We start from the raw sequence: 20,858 nt of genomic DNA, 5'->3' as shown, positions 1-20,858 counted from the left end.
TTCTGAAATAAAAAATTTGTTACGTTTTCTATGAGATGTCTTGGTTTGCTCTTTTACTGTCTACAAATGAAATCATTATTTACTTTATTGTTTATATAAATGTGATGTTATAATGAGATTAAATATATCATAAAATCAATTTCTATATTGCATTTCTAAAAAATTTATTTTATACGCTCTCTATAAATAAGATGAATTTTTTTTAATCTAAGACAACTTTTGATAAATCAAATTACTAAGTTTAAAATATATATATGGTATTACAGTGTCATATTCAAAATATTTTGTAAACTTACAATAACTATATAAATTTATAAACCTTTTGATAGAAGAAACAAAACCATAAACATTTTTATGTGAACAATAAAAAAATAAAAACTGCATTTTTTATTCTACAAATTCAAAATTTTAAATTATTGTTTTGGTGGTCTTAAATAATTATACTGTGGTGGAAATAAAAAAAAAAAAGTTTATTTTATGAAACGTTGGACATAATAGTGCAGCATATATAATTTATAAACCATTTTACATCAAAGATAAAATGTTGAATTTATTTTAAACATTCATTATCATTACCAAACCATTTTAAAATCATTAGGTTGTTTACAAATATAATGACTAACTCGCACAAGTTGAAACATTGATTTAATATCGTTTAAATTCAACAACATCAAATTATTAGTTTCCACAATCGGTATAACATGCTCAACGGTTTTTTTAGTAGAAGAATTATGAAACATTTTGATATGAGTTACATTGAAACGACGAATCACAATAAAAATATCATTTTGATTCTGAACAAAAAATTTAATTGAACCATACACAGTAAAAACATTAGTATCTATTTGGACTGTATGACTGTTTGTTTTTGTAATTTTATAAATTTCAGATGTATAAATAACTTTATTAACTTTAATACGTGTGTAAATAGATAAATTTTCAAATTCCCAACCATTAGATAATAATATATTGCGTTCCGCAACATCAAGCTCTTTTTTATAACGTTATGCCCTAAAAGTTCATAATTTTTTGACTGATTAGTTCTAGCAGTAACGTTTCCTCGTTCAGCTATACGATTTTTCAACATCTGGATGCCTTGAGCAATTTGAACACAATTGACAATTTCTTGGCCAAAATTCCTATTACCGTGGACACATTTTGCAATGAAACCATTGTAGTTTTCAAATACAAAGGCAGAAGTTGATCGTAAAGGTTCCCATCTTTTAACACAAAGTGGTAAATGAATAAGTTGATGGCAGTTGTATGACAAAGCTCTATCACCATAAAGACTTTCGATTTGAGATACAAATAACTGCAGCAAGTTATCTGATTCTTCAAGATAATCTTGAGTTATTGTCGTTCTGACTAAATTAAAAATTGATATTACTAACAATAGCCAATGCTCTAAATATTTCTGAGGTAAGTGATCAACAAGTGCAGGAAGAGAATAAAATAACAGAAAATTATAATTTTCTGAGGCTTTATACAATTTAAAATGAGATAACTGTCTTGGTAGTCTTGAAAAAGATTGAGGAACTCGAATACTGCACATAAACTTATCAATATCTTCGCTTTTGTTTTTAATATTCCAAGGACCTTTTTTATCAAACCAAATAGTCATGAGTTGCTTAACAACACCAAGTAAAACCGAATGCATGTATTCTGGTATGACACATGTTCCAATGTCAATTAACGGTAAACAAGATAAAATAGAATACCCTTTCACACCTCTTATTTGATCTTTATTCTCTAGTTGACGTAATTTTTCAGCTTGTGCTTCCATTCTTTTACCAGTTCTAATTTTAGAATCAATTCGAAAAGGATAACAACGTACAGTTTTTTTTCCAGCAATTTTTGTGCATTTAACCGTTTTAATTTCACAAATGTTGCATCCATATCGACCATTAAAGTTTAAGATGTTTTGCAATTGCGCCCGAGCTGGTGCATCTGCAATAACTAATGGAGCAACTATTTTAGTATTAACTATTTCTTTAGTTTTAGGATTTGTCCAATCAATACCTTTACAAAAATATTTTCTTAGTTTTAAACAAATTGGCATAAGAAAAACATTCATCGGTGGTTTAATAAGGTTATCATACCACAGCCCAGCAAATATCACATATTTATCTCTAATATCTTGGGGAAGTTCTGCGATGATGAATAAAACCGGCCAACAATGGCTTTTAGCACTTTTTACTAATGCTAGGCCATCAGTATTAAGAATCAGAGTTAAATCAAAGTTAGTTCTTTGATTTCGAGAGTTAACTCTGATGTACTCACTACCATCAACAATATCCGATATATTTTCAACATTTTGCAATGTAGGTTTTTTTAACTTTTCAGCTAAGTTGTAATTTTCAAATAAAATTCTAATTTGATCACCAATATCGAATTCATGAAAAAAGAAAAATCTTTTGAATTAGTTGTCGCACATATAGAACACTTAAATGTAATTTTCTTGTTTAACATCTGACTTTTTAAATTAAATAAACATTTTCTGCAATAATAATGTTTAATAACTCGGCATACAGGAGCAATATTTTGGGCATATTGAAATAACTTATACACTGTTTTTGGCAATTGATTGTCTGCAGGTAAAATTTTTAGTTGCATTTGTAACAACTGCTGCAAAGCAATTTTCGTAATATTATGTTTCACATAAAAATCTAATAACTGTAAAACACATTCATCCGTCGTTACATTGCTGTTTTCATGCAACATTTCGTATTCATACGCATTACCAATAGTATCATTGTCATCACTATTCTCATCAACTTGTTCATCAAAATTATTTTCATTATAATTATCATCATTGTCACTTATATCATTATTTATTGATTCTTCATCACTTATATTTAATGGAGCAGGATTTTCATCATCTGTATTTTCACTGGAAACACTGTCACAATCAGATAATAAATTATTAGGATCATTGCCATCAACATTTTCAGTGTCACAACGGTTCAAAATCTCTTGTAATTGATAATTACTATTCTGATCATTATTATCATTATCATCATCATCAGAATTATTAAAGTTATTATTTGGAGTCGAAATGTCTTCATCGAAATAACCTCTTGACCGTCAGCGACATAGTGTCCTCAATGGAATCTGAAATATAAATAGATCAATTACAATTATATAATTACTAATTGTAAAGAAATGTTTATGCACTTGAAGAAACTAATTTACAGTTATTTATTATTTAGATATAATTCATTTATTTCTTTATAAAAACTGTTGTGCTTACCTGCATAGATGAGTCAGATGTGTAAAGCTTGTATTTTTTTACCATGGATCGGAGATAGCGGATTATCGTCACTATTTCCACGCTTTGACATTGTTCAAATTAACTTTAAAATCAATTTTATTTTCCAGGATAAGTGATTTTCTGAATAATTGAGCTCGATTATGTTTGATTTGTCGCACTACTAAAAATCATATATTGATAAAAAATATATATATATATGCATATATTAATAACGTATGTCGTATGACACTAGCGCCACTGAACTACTAAATAATAATAATACTGAAGTTAGCCGTGAGCTGTCAATTTTAAAAATGTTTATAATAAATCAATTACAATAAAAAAATACATCTAAAAATTTTTACTTGTAATTTTTATTAATTTTCACATATGAAATTTTTTTTATAACAATTTAATTGCCATAAAATTTTAATAATATTTTTTATATCTGTCAACTTCAGTGTTATGAATAATAGCTTATCTATTGGGATCCGTGGGAGAGGCGTGGCTTAATTTTTGGTCGCCTGGTGGCTAAAAAATGAACTAGCGATTGTAGGATTCTAGAGACAGCTGATGCATGCAAATAAACGTGTAAACCGGATAAAAAATTAAATTAAAAATTACGTGTGACCAAAATTCAATTAAAAATGCGTGTAAGTTTACAAGAAATTTGTAAATTTGCTTCAGCTACACCTGCTAGTAGGAATTTTACTGGTGGAGAAAATATTATTGATCGTGGTCATTTATTGAATTGTGGGAAAGTGAATCATAGTGATGACAGTGATGTTTATCATATCCTTGGTTTTTGTTTACAAACAGCTGGTTTAAGAAATGAACCTCATGAAATAAATGGTCAAATCTCAAAGAACGGAAAAATAATTGGTATGGAATGCTCTTGCAAGGCTGGATTGGGAAGTACCTGCAAACATATTGTGGCAGTCCTTTTATTTTGTAACCGGTAATTATGAATTTATATTTCTGTCTTGTTGATCAATAAACTCTAAAATTATTAAATAATTATAAAAATAATTGACTTTATTATTTTGTACTTACAGAAATAACTTAGAAGATTTCAAAGATATTACGTGTACAGATAAGAAATGTGCCTGGAATGCACCTTATAAATCAGCTCTTGAAAAATATGAGGCGAAGCCTCTATTTGAACACAAATGTTTTGAAGGAAAACAAAAAAAGATGAAGATAAAGTTAAAATGAAGAAATCTAAGTCAGATCACTCTAAGGCAAATACGTCATTTCAAGAAGCTGCTACTGATCCTTCAGTATGTTCAAACATGGGTTTAACTGAATTAGATGAAGCAGAATATGAAGAATTTTTAAAAATAATGGTGGAAGAAAATCCTTCATCAGCGTTAGCAAAACATTTGTAAATAATTTTTATTTTAATTTATTTCAATGGATTTTTTTTATTGAAATTTTTTTTTTTTGTAAATAGTTTACATCATCAATTTTATATTCGACTCTGAAATGATTTTTTTTTGTAAATAGTTTACATCATCAATTTTATATTCGACTCCGAAATGATTTTTTTTTGTAAATAGTTTACATCATCAATTTGATATTTGACTCCGAATTTTTTTTTTGTAAAGAGTTTAGATGATCAATTTGATATTTGACTCCGAAATTTTTTTTTTTTTTTTTTTGTAAATAGTTTACATCATCAATTTACACCGAAATGAATTCTTTTAAAGTTAATTTATTCGAATTTTGGAAAATGATTTTAAGTAATAATACTTTTACTAATTAATTATGTTTTTTCTTTTTTTTTTTTTTTTTTTTTTTTTAATACATGCAGATGTGGAAGACATGAAGCTATTAAAGAAATTAATAATAATAATAATAATAGTTTAGTTTTATCTCCTGAAAAACTACAGAAAATTATCGATTGCCAAAAGTCATCGGAATTACTTTCTGTTTTGAAAAATTTTAAAATTGGTCACATACAAAATTGCTGTGTTGAAACTTTTAGCCGTCTATCAATGGATGCTTCTACAATTTGTTTAAAAAGTACTGAATTTTATTCTGTATGGCTTGCTGAACGAGAAAATAGAATAACAGCTAGTAGAGCTTACTCATTATTCACGTATTTTTCTAATAAAAATCCAGACTGGAAAAAAAAAAATCAAATGATTACTTTTACGGTTCTTCATTTAGTAATGACGATACAAAATATGGCTTAGAACAGGAAACTTATGCTCGTGAAATTTATGAAAATTTAATGTCTATGGAAGTAGTTCAATGTGGTCTAGTTATTTCTGAATTGAATCCTTGGTTAGGCTGTTCTCCAGATGGTATTGTATTTGAGAATAATAAACCATTTAAACTTATTGAAATTAAGTGTCCAAAAGAGGGTAAACGTAAAGGTATTGAAGATACTGTTAAATCGATTAAATGGTTAACTGAAGAACATGGTGAAGTAACTTTGAAATCAAAGCATATGTATTACGCTCAAATTCAAATAAGTATGGCAATACTTAATTTATCTTCTACAGATTTTATAATATATTCATCTTTTGACAAAAATATAAAAATAATACCTGTTAGTTTTAATGAAAAATTCACCAAACATTTATTAATAACTTTAAAGAAAGTATATTTTAAGAAAATGATACACAATATATGTATAAAACAAAAAGAGGAGAGTGAAAAACAAAAAAACAATAAAAATACTGTAATTGTTACTTATAAGTTTTATTTTTAATTTTAATTTGTACGTTCTTTTGAAAAATAACTTAACAATGTAATAAAATATTTTTATAAATTATCTTAATCAGTAATAACATTATTTTAATCCGTAGCAATATTATTTTGATCCTGAACAAATTTTTCATCTTTTAAGATAGGCTGACTTAAGTTTACAACTGCACAAATAATTGTAAAAATTTTTTCAACTTTATGAACAAGACCAATCGGCATTTTTGATGATAAGATTTCAAAAGTTTTAATTCGTTGGTTACTGCGTTCGACGTGTACACGAGCTTTGGCAATTCGTCTTCCATTCATTGCTTCCAATTTAGAAAATTGTTTTCGATCTTTTAGAAAAGGTGGTGAAATTAATTTCACATCATTTTTCTTGCAGAGTTCATCGACAGTGAAGCCTCGATCAGTCATGACATCATCTCCTGATCGAATTTTTTAATGATTTCACTCTGTTCAAAGACAGCATTATCAGAAGCTCGCCCACCAAAAGGCTTACTAATAAAGGAAATCAAACCAGCAGGTGTGACAGCAGTCATAAACTTGACTGTGTAACAACTTTTATATTGAGAATAAGTCATAATTTGGCAACACAGATGTTTTGGTCTTTGAATCGAAATTTCAGTGCAATCAATTACTGCACGAACATTTTCGAATCCTAAAAAATCGAGAGGAATATTTTTAAGAATATTATTTTTATTGGGCCATTGTATTGCTGGCCTTAAACAAATATATAAGAGGTCAATCATTTGCAAAATTTTATCTTTACAAGTTTCTGGAGTATAAGACTTAAAAAAAAAGGCTAGAAGTGCATATGACATATTCTGCTTCAGTTTCATAAAAGTCATGATGATTATGTCTAACATATCCATTTTAGTATTAGAATGCGACATTGCCGGTTTTTTTTTATTGACTAATTTTTTAATTGTGTTTAATAAACCAAAATTAGGAATCCCAGTTAACGTACTTAGTTCGCTGTCGTTGGAAATAAAGTCAGAAAATTTTGGAATGAAATTATCAGTTTTCACTTGTGTTGCAACGTCTTTAAATTGTTTTATAGACATTCCAAGATTACTTTTGACACTTGACATCTCTTCAGTTCCAGAATCTTTATCAGTTTGTAGATTAGAGTCTTTTAGTTTGTAGACTAGGGCCTCTTCAGTACCAAAATCTTGATCAGTTTGTAGATTAAATTTTTCATAATTTTTTGTTTGATTTTCTACAAGCAGTCTCTGATCAATCTGATCATCCAAAACCACAAAATCTTGAAAATTATTAGCAGTATTAAAATCACTAGGTTCCTCTAAAGTTTGTTGCTGAATATTATAAGTAGTACTTTCATTTTTAAAGATGATCTTTTAATTTTTCTTTGCTCTCGTAGAGCCGATAGAACATGATTAGATTTCTTTGAGGAGTCAACAGAGCTTTTCGATAGATTAACTGAAGGGACAGCTGTTTTCTTCAGATAATGCTGTTGGCTTACTGAAAAATCAGAAAAAATATAATCTTTGATCGTATAAAAATTGAAGATAATTGAAATATTTATTTATTTGATATACTTACAAGAAGGAATGTAATCATCTTGAGTAAAATGTCGTGAACACACTCGCATGGAGGTTGATATTTTTTTCCCATTCTTAAAACTTTCACCCAAACATCATGTCTATCGACTAGCTCTTCTTGATTGAAATTATTTACAATTTTCACTAAACTATCTTTTTTTTTTGGAAAAGAATGAAAACGAACTGTCTCATGCTTAAATGCATGACTTTGACAGCCATAAACACAGCAGTACACATGACTTTTATTTTTATGAGGAGAAAACTCCATTTTTAAAAATATATCGATGTATGTATAATAATTTTTATAAATGTGTGATAACGAAATTCACTTTTTGTATTGGTTATTTTTTGTTTAAATGAAAATTACACCGTATTTTGCTAATGTCTTGATACTGACATAGTGGTAAACATATGATTCTATCCTACAATCGCTAGTTTGAATTTAAACCACCAGACGGCGTATTTAAATCCTCAGTTTCCCAATCGATAATATAATTTTTGACCGCGGAATTAGAATAACGGTAGCCATTTTGTATGAGGATCATGTTACAAACTTAGGTAGGGCACGCCGGCAATAAGCATATTAGAGCAACGCGGGCTATCGAAGGTTCTCGAAGGTTTAATTTGGCGTCATTACAGCAGATCAAAACTTGTTTTAAGTTAGCGTGTGTGTCCACTCGTTGAATTTAAATATTTCATGTGAATAATAGTGTTATATAAAAAAATATATTATTTGCTTCAATATAATAAAAATTTTGATTAAAAAACAAAACCACATCATGTTTATTGTCAAATGTGGACGTGATAATTCACACGCTAAAGTTGATGACAAAAATGTCATCTTTGACAAAGCTAACCCACCCAATGAAGGTGACGAAGTCTATTTTTTTTATAATAAAATTAAAGAGCGAGGAGAAGTTGTCATGATATCTAGTAAGTAATTTTCAAATACATTTTAATTTTCTTAATAAAATTTATTTTTGTGTCATTGCTATCGTTAATTTAGTACGATGATTCTCTTTTTAATTGATCAGCATTGTCTTTCAATGAAATTATCTTTCAGATGATGTGAGTGTTATTGACAAAACTTTCTATGAATTAACGAAAAAGTCCAGAAAGCTTGACGTTTTGTCTTCGTCTTCTGGTGATGATGACGATTGTGATGATGTTAAAACAAGGACTCTTCCAAAAAAACGACCAAGAAAGGTTAATCACAAGTACTCATCAGAGTCGTACGAAAATCTTGATTTGTTTAATTTAACAAAGCTGAACAATGATTCGTCACAGGTAATTTGATTGTATTTCAAGGAAAATTTTTAAGATCTTATTTTATTTGTATGAAACACTCATATCAAATACTATTTATTAAGACGTTTGATGTTTTATATTTTTTTATAACGAAAAATTTTGTTATTATTATGTAAAATTTAATTAAGTTTCATGTAATTTGACAAATTCTTCATTTTAAATTAAATAATTTTAATAATTAATGAGTAGAGTATATGTACTTATAAATAATTTAAAATAATAGTTGACTATTTACAGTAAAATTATTAACAGAAAATATTAAAACTTTAAATTGAATGATCTAAAAATTTTTTACAAATTACATTGAGGCTAATTATAGTTTTAAATAAAAATTAGAAAGTTTTTTTCTATATTAATTGTATTGTTAATATTTTGTACTAAATTGTGGATAATATTTTTCTAAAAAAAATTGATATTTTTAGGACTCTTTGAAAAAACGGAAGAAGACAGACCTTGATGAATTTGAATCATCCAATAAAAATAATTCTCATAAAAAGAGCCGTAAAAGCGATAAAGATGTAATATATTCTTTTATAGTATTATTAATAATCATTTAATATTTTACCGCGAAAATTTTTCATTAAAAATTTTACTATGGATTTTTTAAGTACTTGCTTGATGATAAAATATATTCCCCCAGGACTTAAAAAAAAGTTATAAAAAGAAGGCTGATGATTTGATTCAATCATCAATTGAACAGAGTATTTTGGATAAGACGGACAAAGTCCCTGGAAAAAAATCGTCTAGTCCATCGAAGGATGAATTGAAAAAGATGCTGGAACAAATTCAAAACAAACTTGCCTTTGCCGAAAAGGTTAATGGTAAATATCGTCTTCATTTTCTATTATAGAATGTTATTTCTTAATTTTCTTCAACTCTTCTTTTCTTTTCTAAGTATTTTTTAAAGTTATCATATTCAAATTATAAAAATATAAATAATCACATTTAGGTAAATATTAAGGTTAATTGAAAATCTTTATCATTTCTATAGCTACATCAATGAAAGAGTTTAACTCTTCGATTGTTAAAAATCATCCAAAACAGCAAATCAGAATTGCGATGATTCTCGAACTGACTCAGAAGTAGACACAGACGAAGAAATGAGCAAAAAAGGTAATTCAGATGATAAAAGCAAAAATTTATTTGATGAATACGAACTAGATGATCTCACCGGCGTTAAAGACAACAAATTCACGAGTGTTGTTCCTAGTGATAAACCCTAGGGTGGGTCAAAAAAATCGAATAATTTATTTTTGACTTTATACTCTGAAAAATAGGTTCGTAGACACCTAAAAAGAATTCTCTCCAAGTATAAGCTCTTAATTATAACGGGAAGGTCCTCCGCTTTGCGGGTTTCTATTTTTTTCGAATAATCAGATAAAAAAATTTATATCTCGCTTCCAACTGCTTGGAAAAATATTCCGTGGCATAGATTTTGTGAGAAATTGAATGCTTTACAAAAAGGTCTCTTATGACTTTTTCAAAAACTCAACCGATTAAAAGATATTCATAGTTGAAGTTTGGCTATTTTAAGGAAAATATTCGTTTTTATTATGAATTTTATAAGTCGATGAAAAAAATTATTTCGGATTGCGGAACTCATGATTTTGTAGGAAATTTACTGCTCTACAAAAATGGTCTCTTATGATTTTTGATTAAGTGAAGCCGTTACGAGATATTCATCGTCAAACATTAACGAATATCAATATTTCCAGTTTTTGATCAATAATTCGATAAATTTTAATTTAAACTATGAGTTTCAGGAAAATTTACATAAATTTGAGTTTCGATCGATAAAGAAATGTTATAAACAATTTTTTAATATTGTTTTCAGTCTTGAGCTTGTTTGATTGCATTAAAACAAGAAATTAGAGCATTTTTTTCGACATATAGCCAATGATTAGTTTAATTTGAAGTGAATGACATATTTCTTTGTCAAATTTAATATGAAAAGTATTGAATCAAGTGAGAAACAACCAGTATTTAACTTTTTTATAGATAAATTTTTTATTGAATTATCAATTGCAATATAATTGTCTATATTTTTAACATAACAGTACGCTATTACTATAAATAATTTCTTTTATTACAATTTGGGAATGTTTTTTGATGTTCTTTGACAACTTGCAATAAGTACTGGAATTGTTCTTCATTTTTTGTCAAGCATTGATTATATTCACTGACTAATGCAACAGCTCGCTCTGCTGAATCATTGACAACTTTTAGTTGTTGAAAGTATTCTTTATTTTCGAGATAACTCTCATTAGTAGGCCATAATTCAACATCGACATCAAGAAAGTCATACGGTAGATCGAAGATTTTGAAAAGATTTAATGACTTTTTAGACACAAAGTCACTCAGAGTTCTCTGCGCCAATGAATTCAAATCTTTTTAGCAATTACAAATCTTTTAGCTTTAGAATCTGTACCTTCACGAGTATTAACAGCTTCAACAATACTTTTTTTACTTCTAATGGAACGCCATCGTCAAACAGTGATAAAATGGCAAGTTCATCGCTCAAATACCATAAGTGCGAAATCATTTTTTCACACGTAGCTGAAGAAATCAAAGGATTGATATTTTTGTACTCCAATAAATTTTTCATAAACTGCAAGTCATGATAAGCAGCAGTTGTTGCAGAAGTTGATGAAAACCAAGCTTTTAAATACAATGTGACTATAAAAATACAGAAATGACGAAGACCATGCAATTCTTTCTGAGAGAGTTTGAATTCATCTATGAATAGATACATTTTCAAACTATAAATGGCCTTAGCCATCCATCTAGCATGATGAACAGCACCAGGACGTTCGAAAGAAATCTTTTCTTGAGGCATTTCTCCAAGGAAAATCAATGATAATTCCAATAATTCTTTATAATCATCTCGGGGTTGTAGTAACTATCAAAAATAAAAAAATTTGTCAAAAATAACGAAATTTTTATAATTTAAATCACAGTTAAATCATACCTGTAAAGATTTCGTAATAAAACTAGAGATTTCATCTTTTTTATTCGAAATGATATCAGCAACAACAGCATCTTCAACACCAGATTTATAATTAGTTATATCTATATCATCCCAAAATTTTTTAAACCTTCCAAACATCTGTACATTTGGCCCAGATGACACAGGCCAAAATACTTCAAATGCGCCCCTTAATACGATCTCAAAAATGTGATGACGACATGATAACCAGATCAACTCTCTTCCCAAAATCTTTTCAATTTCCTTACATGTACCGTTGTGAATTCCTGTAGAACAATAATAAATGACTATCGTTAAATTTAGTATTTAAGAAAAATCAATGGTTATATTTCAAATCCAAACGAGTAAACGATTAATACATTTTGATAGTAAAATTCAGTAAGAAATAGAAATTAAACTAGAATGACAACAATAAAATATTTTTGTAATTGATTGATTACCTGTATTAACAGCCGTAGTGTCAAAACACATCGCCTTGACATACTTAATAATACCCCATTCACTCAATGTTGATAAAATGGCGGATGTTTGATTAACTGCCGTCCCAGAATTCATTATTGGAACTCCAAGTAATTGTTCAGTACCATACGCAGTTAAAAGAACCGGTAGTCGTTCCACAGATTTGGATTCAATTAGATCATTTAGCATTTTACCATCCCAATGCACTACGTATTTATCGTGTGTTTTAAAATTGTCTTTTAATCCTTGAGCAATGTCTTTTCTTTGAACCATACGAGCTCGTTGGATGGACCTATAGCTGAGCGTTGTATCTTCAATTTTTATACCAACAGCTGATAAAACCGGAGCAATAATGAACATCGCGTTTCTACTGCTGACATTAGCTCTGTCAAGTGCAGAAACGACTTCAGCAGTTAAGACATTTATTTTTGCTCGTTTTGTCGGAATTGGGGGTTCATACTCCAAATCAGATCCAGAATTTGTGGTTCCACTTAATGTATGCGTCGAGAATGATTCTGATTTTCCACTTAAAACAATCCCATGACTGGTAGACGGCTGATTCAAGTCTGTAATAAGAGTTCATTTTTAAATTAAACAGACAAAATTTCCAACACTTATTCATTATGATGAGAAGCAATTAAACATGAGTACCAGAAACCGTCGAGTCAAATGTCATACGTAGGAATACTGATATTTATAATGCAAGTAAAGTAGAAAAATGATATTCTCATTGTTTATAATAAATATAAAGGAAGTTTTACACTCCTACCTGAATTTATAACAATTATTTATCTCAGATACTTACTGCTTTCATCGATTTCCATCATATCTGTAGTTGAGTTTGACGCAGGTACAATATTCGAAAGAATCTCTTTGTGTGTACAGAATTTTTGATCCAAATACAACTTCCTAATGTTATCATCCACCCCTTTTAGGAAATTTTTACTTACAATGTCGAATAATTGTTCAAGATCAGTCTGAAACTCCTTTTCCTTTACCTTATCACTTTTCTTATTAAAATCTTTTTGTAATTTCAACCACTCACTATGAAAACGGAGAATTTTTTTGACTACATTAGGAGCTTCACTCGTAGGGATCTGATTTATTTTCCACAATTCAATAACCTTGTCAGCTGAATTTTTGCACTTTGTTTGATTGAAAACTTTAAAACTTTAAGTTGATAGAAAAACACTCTCATAACCTCTTTCACTTTTGGTAACTTACGGTCAGTGAGTTTTTGCACAGGTATACCGATTAAACCTATTTCTTTATTCATTGTAGAATTATTGATAATAAATGAATTTATATAATGAGAAAATGACTTATTTCGAAAAAATTGTTATTATCATGTATACGAAATGATGAGTTTTTGGAGCACTGAAAATGTACTGATAAAAAGTAGACAACGAAGATAGTTAAGAAAAACAACATAGGTGGCGCTAGCGTTAGAGTACCAACAGAAGAAGTAATGTAATTCAGAACAAAAAGCCTCTCTCACAAAAAAATTTATGTATAATTGGTAGAATAAAATTTGAAAATACATACTAAACAACCGTAATAATATGAAATGCCAATGCAATTGACATTTTAAATTATTACAAATAAAGCTTACAAAAATATCATTAGAACAAAAACTTCTTAGTGAATTTTTGAACAAATAACTCCTGTAGGAGTGACTTTTATGATAGAAATTTAAATTTATGTAAATTTTCCTGAAACTCATAGTTTAAATTAAAATTTATCGAATTATTGATCAAAAACTGGAAATATTGATATTCGTTAATGTTTGACGATGAATATCTCGTAACGGCTTCACTTAATCAAAAAATCATAAGAGACCATTTTTGTAGAGCAGTAAATTTCCTACAAAATCATGAGTTCCGCAATCCGAAATAATTTTTTTCATCGACTTATAAAATTCATAATAAAAACGAATATTTTCCTTAAAATAGCCAAACTTCAACTATGAATATCTTTTAATCGGTTGAGTTTTTGAAAAAGTCATAAGAGACCTTTTTTGTAAAGCATTCAATTTCTCACAAAATCTATGCCACGGAATATTTTTCCAAGCAGTTGGAAGCGAGATATAAATTTTTTTATCTGATTATTCGAAAAAAATAGAAACCCGCAAAGCGGAGGACCTTCCCGTTATAATTAAGAGCTTATACTTGGAGAGAATTCTTTTTAGGTGTCTACGAACCTATTTTTCAGAGTATAAAGTCAAAAATAAATTATTCGATTTTTTTGACCCACCCTAATATATATATATATATATATATATATATATATATATATATATATATATATATATATATATATATATATATATATATATATAATAATCTTATGAACATTTAATATCCGCGGAAAAAGTACAAATTTTGAATTAAAAATTTTTTTAATTTGAAAAAACGTTAAAATTTCTTGATTTATAATATTTCTAGAATTAACAATCGAACATTTTCACACATGTATTATTTTAAATCATACTTTCTAATTAAGTTTTATTTATTAATTAGAGTTAATACCGAAGAGAGCTAAAATTGTTTGGGGTTTGCTTTCTTTATAAAAGTCAGTTGTTCTCTGAGTAATTCTATTCGAGCAGTGTATAGATATAGGTGGTACTTCAATCAAATTTAGCGGAAGTTTTATATAACGATTTAACAAATTAACAAAATTTAATTAATCATGCTAATAATAACATAATGATTTGGATATACACATTTGCAATGCTCTTTAGTCGCATACAGATGTCACTACCATACATATACGTGTTTAAGTTATTTGAAGATGCCAATAAGTATTTATGTTTACATCAGATCAGTATGGATACTTCTCCGATGTTTTTAGTCGCATCTAGATGTCACTACTGTGTAAGTATATATCTTATTATTATTATCTAATCAGCTGGCTGTACTGGCTGCCGATCCCAACTCTTATTCGGTACCATTATATTGAACTATTCCACTAGGTGGCAGTGATCATAGTCTGTAAGAAATTATTGATGATCAAAATAGACAAATTTCTGTAATTATTTGACACTTTCTGTCAAAATTAATAAATCTTTTTCAGGTTTATGTATCAATATTATTTAATATCTACTTGAAACTATTACTGCGGCATTTTTTATCACACTTGCGTAATACTTTTCTTAATTATTGTCAACTTAATTATAAAATTAACTTATTTTAAAAGGTTAGTTATATATTCAATATTTTTATGATATTTATTGTTTTTGTTGAATAATCATATTTTCTTTGACTTTTTACTAATTATGTTGTGTTCAGGTGGAAAGTTTTCAGCACATAAATACTCTTAGTCACAAATTCTGAAATTTCTATTTAATTTGTAATGAAATAATTTGATTCTTCGTATAATTGAAGTTTTAAGATTAATGAAAAAAATATATCCGGTCACAATATTATTCCAGCTAGTGATGAATAGAAATCAGTAACTATTTCGTATTGTTGTAATTACTCTTCCGACTGTCAACATGGTAACAAAAAAGTAAAGTAACATTAGGTATAGGTAAATTAACCAAGTAGCAGTCTTTGTAGTAGTTATATTGTAAATGTCCTTAAGTACTGTTAGCGCCACCTGTAGTTACTTTCACTATGTATATACCAAAATGTGTAAACACACTAATGTAGCATGAAATTTAATGTCACTCAAATTTGTCACTTTTACAGCTACAATTTGCATAAAAATACATTAAATCCAGTGGCCAGTCTAGTCCACAATACCATACTAGTTTGGGCTGTTTAACTTCATTACATATCGGTAGCTGCATGAAAATTGATTTAGAAAATACGACAGAGGTAAATTAAAAATAACATTGGTATATTTATTTATTCGAATTTTATTTATTCGAATAGTTATTGATAGTGTCATTGCACATAGTAAATATTTTAGTTATTTAATAAATGGAATATTGCAGTCTTTACAGCATTTGTGATTACGTATACTTATCAAAACTAATATTTTGTGAATGAAATGGAGATAATTCAAAATTTGAAAAATTCATACGTATGTTCGAGTTATATTTTAAAAATTTCTAAATAAAAAAATTATTTGGTATTTTCATGTCTTTATAAAATTGTCCATTGAAATTGTAGTCAAATTTAATAATCATTATATTAAATTACATATAATACGTTCATAAAATTATTGCGAGTTATTATCGTGAGTTATTATAGTTATTATAGTGAGTTTTAGATTGCTGATAAAAATACCATGAATGGTGATAAAAATAAAATGGATTATCCTCCACATTTTGGTATTGACCAAAGGAATCATGCTCAAAGTTTATTAGTTAGTATTAATGATCTTGAGTCTCGGCTAAATCAAGCTCGTCAAGCATACCAAATATTATATGGCGACACTTATCCGGGTAAAAATTATGATAATGAGTAAGTAATTTTACTTCAAATTTCTGAAGTTTGTCATACTTTTATCATTGTGAATACAATTCGTTTTCCCATTGTTACAGGTACAAGAATAAAAACCTTAAGCGGAAAAGAGCTGGTAGTAAGCAAAAATTGCGAGACATTATGTATGTAGTATTTCTTAATTTTAATTGAAGTCATTTCTTTACTGTTTAAATTTTTAGTTTCTGGAAAGGAAAATATCTAAAGGCCGTAAAGGACAATAAACAAAATAATAAGTACATTGTTTTCAAGTAAATATATATAACTTTCTTCGTATGGAGTTGGATTTAGATTATTCTTAAGAAAACAATAAAGAAATTAATAAATCTAACGTTTTAATATTTTTCTTATCAACTGTTGGAACAATATATCATATATTGGACAAGAATAAAAAATGTGTTTATTTTAAATGCATATTTGAGCTTATTACATGATTTATTACTAAACAAAAAAAAATGATTTCCTTTAATTAAATTATTGATTTCAACTGCCGCTCAAGTTGCCCGTAACACCACCTGATATCTTTTTTACACTTTAAATATTTGAACGGGAGGAATAACGGGAACGCATGGTCTATGTTAACTTCAAAAATCAAATAGAATTAAAAATATACGCCTCGATGTTGGCTGAGCGGTTCAATGCGTTGATCCGTTCATACAACTCTAGTGGCAAGGCGCGGGTTCGAATCCCGGCGAGTCGAAAGATTTTTCACATGCTGATATCTTTCGATTCTCTGAAGTTCGCTCCAGCGCCGCCTAGGTTTAAGGCAAGTTCTTAACCAACACAGCTCCCTTAACACAAATAACCCAACGGCCGTATGAGAACATACTCTCGGTGGCAATATAATATAATAATAATAATAAGAATCAAAAATAATACGAAGATGTTGCATTAGTTGGTCACACGCGTCATTTAAAGTAAAAGTATTGTTATAGTAGTAACGTTTTTTGTTATTAAATTATTTGAGAAATTTTATGAATAAAAAATTTGATGAATTACTTAAGGAGTACATATTTAAAATTTTAAAGTGTTTATATGAAATGTAATTATTTTTTACATAATATATTCTTTACAAAAAAAAGAGATATCCCACAAAAAACAGTTTCACTGTAAAATGCCGCGCCAAGTACACGTCCAACTATTGTAACAGAGACGATGATAATCTCATTTTTGCAAAAATAAAAAAATCTGATCTTTACAAAAAAATATGAAATAAAAAAATCCAAGTACACAAAACTCTGATTAAAAAAAACACTCATTGAAAATAGTGAAAATTCAAAGAAAAATTGGTGTAGTTTGCTTATGAAAAAACGAAAGAAAAATTTGCTCTTTACAAAAAATATAAAATAAAAAAACTAAGCAACTGCTGTGATTTTCAGTAATTGCAAAGTTTTTGTGGCAAATTTAACAATTGAAAACATTTTTTCAAACGTACTTGGCGCGCGTCATTGAGTACCCCCAATTTTTTCCGATGTATCGTCAATGATTTCACAAAATATCACTAAGATAATTTATTAATGTCAACCATTAGTTTGAGAAGTTTGTGTTGCTCAAACATACATCAATGTTATATTTCTCAAAAGCAATTTAATAAATATCTAAGGTAAAGTACCCAATAAATGCTCAGGAACCAGTACCTGCCCACTCTGTGTGTTTGTATATCTATATTTACAAATGGAAATATACAAATACAAAGAGTGGGAAGGTACCAGGTTCCTGAGGAGCTACTGAGTACTTTATCTTACTAGTGATCAAATCCTCTGCTTTTTTCTTAATTCACTTGAAATGCAAGAAAGCGTCATATACATATGAGTATAAATATAATCTAATTCGTGAAAAAATGAGAACGAGCTTGAATTTTAGATGTAATTGATTTAATTGAAAACATCAAAATAATCATTAATGAAGTCGACGACTGTGTCGAAGGAGTGTTACAATTGTTGCTCATAAACTCCTTTTCCACACCAAGTTTCTGGCGCTACATCAGTCATGAAAAAATTGGGGGTACTCAATGACGCGCGCCAAGTACGTTTGAAAAAATGTTTTCAATTGTTAAATTTGCCACAAAAACTTTGCAATTACTGAAAATCACAGCAGTTGCTTAGTTTTTTTTATTTTATATTTTTTTGTAAAGAGCAAATTTTTCTTTCGTTTTTTCATTAGCAAACTACACCAATTTTTCTTTGAATTTTCACTATTTTCAATGAGTGTTTGTTTTTTAATCAGAGTTTTGTGTACTTGGATTTTTTTATTTCATATTTTTTTGTAAAGATCAGATTTTTTTATTTTTGCAAAAATGAGATTATCATCGTCTCTGTTACAATAGTTGGACGTGTACTTGGCGCGGCATTTTACAGTGAAACTGTTTTTTGTGGGATTTACTTTTTACTTGAGCCGACTGAGCCAACAACGAGCAGTAACTGCAAAATAATGTACACAACATTTTGATCATATGATCGAGTAATTCCCTTCCATACCAATTGAATCGTGAGACTTAGTTTCTCTTCATAGCGCTGCAGTCTGTGAATTTTTTTACTACAGTTCAGAGCTGCGACCATCGACAACTATTTTACAAAGTTCTTGTAGAGTTGATTGCGCAATAAGTCAAAATGGTATTTCGCGAATTTAATCGACTTGCTGGAAAATTGCAGGCTTCTGCAAAATTGCAGCCTTTATTTCCTTTGGTAAGTTACATGATTTACTAATAATTAATCGGAACATCATTTCATCCATGTCGAAAAACCTTTACTATGTTCTCGTCTAAATCCCCTTTTACTCACTCCAACTCACCTTATGATATTATTTTAATACATTCAACTAATTATTATTAATTCATTAATTAAGTTTTAATCTTTTAGGTTTGTTAACTGTGGTGTGATTAATTTTTTGATAATTTATTAAAATATTCATTATTATCAGAAATTAGTTTGGAATCTTAACCTCAATTGGTCAATGGATTTGAGATTTATTCACAAAATTAATTATTATTCGTAACATTAATTCTCAAAACTAAAAATACGCCTTGTCGTTAATTTTGTCAGTAAAACAGTTTTTTTTTTATTTTATGTCAGTAATTTTCTATACAATGATTTATATAAGTCTATGAACATATATACGTTTCCATTTTTATATAGAAAGTCACGAAACTGAAAATAGTTATCAAATTAAACAAATTCAACAAACATGAGTAAATTTCATATTTATAAATTACTTTTATTCTCAATTTAATTTATTTAATTAGAGAATTAACAAATTTTTGCTGTTAAAGAATATTGATTTAGATAATCCATTAATACATAATAAGCAATTTTTTTTTTTTTTACAATAACTGCACCGTCAATGCTGACTTAAGAATGATTTTGAAAGATTTGTTACAAGTTTAAATTTGAACAAATTACCATAAAAATATAAAAAATCAAAATTTATTTAAAATAATTCAAAGATACAACATTAATATTTATTTTCTTAATAACAGAAACCAACTCCATTGAATAAAACTGATGCACCAAAAATGATCTATGATACAGTGAGAACTAAACCTGTCTCAGTCGACAGAGCAGCAACTGCATCTTACTCAACTATTCCTCCAGAACTGGAAGCAAAAATGAAAAAATTCCAGGTACAAAAAATTTAACATTCGATATTTTAATAAATAAATTTATTCAACTACCAAAATAAGATCACTTGCGATTAATTGAAAAATTCTAATTACAGATGGACACTACAAAGCCAGTTTTCTTGATGGGAGGTACTCCTGACAAAATTCTGTTCGGTTTCACCTGCGCATTGACCGTTTTTGGTCTAGGAATGTCTGCAAAATTCTACTGGCCCTACATCTGGACCAAATAAATATTTTATTAAACTTTAAAGTTAATAGATTATCAATTAAATTATTTAGATGATGCTTAAATGTTATAAATCACTAATGATTGTCAGCTCTGGTTTCAATAAAAATCATTGTCAGTAACTTTACTCTTATTTTATAATATTTTACTCAATACTTATTTTTTATTTCCAATTCTATACTTTTGTCTTTATTAGATTTTTTTTCAATTGATGAAAAAATACGAATAATTTTTTATCTGGTAAAATTATCAAATAATAGATGAAAACATAATTGAACGATTAGGTCATCAATGAAAAGTATTACA

The 20,858-nt window shown here is 28.2% G+C and overlaps 4 protein-coding genes across 6 annotated transcripts; 3 read left to right on the top strand and 1 right to left on the bottom strand.

Moving 5' to 3' along the window:
- Nucleotides 1-3,768: 3,768 nt before the first annotated feature.
- On the top strand, nt 3,769-5,918 carry LOC141536847 (uncharacterized). Of its 2 annotated transcripts, XM_074257612.1 has the most exons (3): nt 3,769-4,208; nt 4,306-4,634; nt 5,064-5,918. In XM_074257612.1, the coding sequence occupies exons 2-3, from the start codon at nt 4,462-4,464 to the stop codon at nt 5,446-5,448; spliced, it is 558 nt and encodes a 185-aa protein (XP_074113713.1). In that variant the 5' UTR covers nt 3,769-4,208; nt 4,306-4,461; the 3' UTR covers nt 5,449-5,918. The 2 variants fall into 2 exon arrangements, with proteins under 2 accessions (XP_074113713.1, XP_074113714.1); XM_074257613.1 differs by lacking the exon at nt 5,064-5,918 and having other exon boundaries at nt 4,306-4,912.
- A 2,099-nt stretch (nt 5,919-8,017) lies between these two features.
- LOC141536851 (uncharacterized) lies at nt 8,018-17,057 on the top strand. 2 transcript variants are annotated; one of them, XR_012480805.1, is made up of 10 exons: nt 8,018-8,460; nt 8,591-8,814; nt 9,258-9,353; nt 9,476-9,656; nt 9,827-9,948; nt 15,021-15,153; nt 15,970-16,098; nt 16,486-16,689; nt 16,770-16,832; nt 16,890-17,057. XR_012480805.1 is itself a non-coding variant. In XM_074257619.1 (5 exons), the coding sequence occupies exons 1-5, from the start codon at nt 8,307-8,309 to the stop codon at nt 9,919-9,921; spliced, it is 750 nt and encodes a 249-aa protein (XP_074113720.1). In that variant the 5' UTR covers nt 8,018-8,306; the 3' UTR covers nt 9,922-10,284. The 2 variants fall into 2 exon arrangements, 1 of the variants encoding a protein (XP_074113720.1); XM_074257619.1 differs by lacking the exons at nt 15,021-15,153; nt 15,970-16,098; nt 16,486-16,689; nt 16,770-16,832; nt 16,890-17,057 and having other exon boundaries at nt 9,827-10,284.
- LOC141537008 (uncharacterized) lies at nt 11,234-12,684 on the bottom strand. The gene is made up of 3 exons (XM_074257847.1): nt 12,262-12,684; nt 11,804-12,087; nt 11,234-11,734 (listed from the first exon to the last, which is right to left on the bottom strand). The coding sequence occupies exons 1-3, from the start codon at nt 12,638-12,640 to the stop codon at nt 11,234-11,236; spliced, it is 1,164 nt and encodes a 387-aa protein (XP_074113948.1). The 5' UTR covers nt 12,641-12,684.
- Nucleotides 17,058-19,231: 2,174 nt separating the features above from the next.
- On the top strand, nt 19,232-20,674 carry LOC141536804 (uncharacterized). The gene is made up of 3 exons (XM_074257549.1): nt 19,232-19,391; nt 20,183-20,326; nt 20,422-20,674. Exons 1-3 carry the CDS (start codon nt 19,317-19,319, stop codon nt 20,554-20,556), a joined length of 354 nt encoding a protein of 117 aa, XP_074113650.1. The 5' UTR covers nt 19,232-19,316; the 3' UTR covers nt 20,557-20,674.
- Nucleotides 20,675-20,858: the final 184 nt, after the last annotated feature.

Source organism: Cotesia typhae, unplaced genomic scaffold (assembly GCF_013202065.1).
Source record: "Cotesia typhae breed Kobodo isofemale line unplaced genomic scaffold, CoteBio_Ctyphae scaffold_45, whole genome shotgun sequence".
In the NCBI taxonomy this organism is placed as follows: Eukaryota; Metazoa; Arthropoda; class Insecta; order Hymenoptera; family Braconidae; genus Cotesia; species Cotesia typhae.
The sequence above is the reverse complement of the archived record's forward strand: the minus strand, read 5'-3'. Positions and strand labels throughout refer to the sequence as shown.

Coding starts and splice junctions, on each gene's coding strand:
- LOC141536804 (XM_074257549.1), top strand. CDS start 19,317: ATGGTATTTCGCGAATTTAATCGACTTGCTGGAAAATTGCAGGCTTCT. Junction 19,392..20,182: donor TGCAGCCTTTATTTCCTTTG/GTAAGTTACATG, acceptor TCTTAATAACAG/AAACCAACTCCATTGAATAA. Junction 20,327..20,421: donor CAAAAATGAAAAAATTCCAG/GTACAAAAAATT, acceptor TTCTAATTACAG/ATGGACACTACAAAGCCAGT.
- LOC141536847 (XM_074257612.1), top strand. CDS start 4,462: ATGAAGAAATCTAAGTCAGATCACTCTAAGGCAAATACGTCATTTCAA. Junction 4,635..5,063: donor TCAGCGTTAGCAAAACATTT/GTAAATAATTTT, acceptor TAATACATGCAG/ATGTGGAAGACATGAAGCTA.
- LOC141536851 (XM_074257619.1), top strand. CDS start 8,307: ATGTTTATTGTCAAATGTGGACGTGATAATTCACACGCTAAAGTTGAT. Junction 8,815..9,257: donor TGAACAATGATTCGTCACAG/GTAATTTGATTG, acceptor TGATATTTTTAG/GACTCTTTGAAAAAACGGAA. Junction 9,354..9,475: donor GCCGTAAAAGCGATAAAGAT/GTAATATATTCT, acceptor ATATTCCCCCAG/GACTTAAAAAAAAGTTATAA.
- LOC141537008 (XM_074257847.1), bottom strand. CDS start 12,640: ATGTTCATTATTGCTCCGGTTTTATCAGCTGTTGGTATAAAAATTGAA. Junction 12,088..12,261: donor CACTACGGCTGTTAATACAG/GTAATCAATCAA, acceptor ATTGTTCTACAG/GAATTCACAACGGTACATGT. Junction 11,735..11,803: donor TTATTACGAAATCTTTACAG/GTATGATTTAAC, acceptor TATTTTTGATAG/TTACTACAACCCCGAGATGA.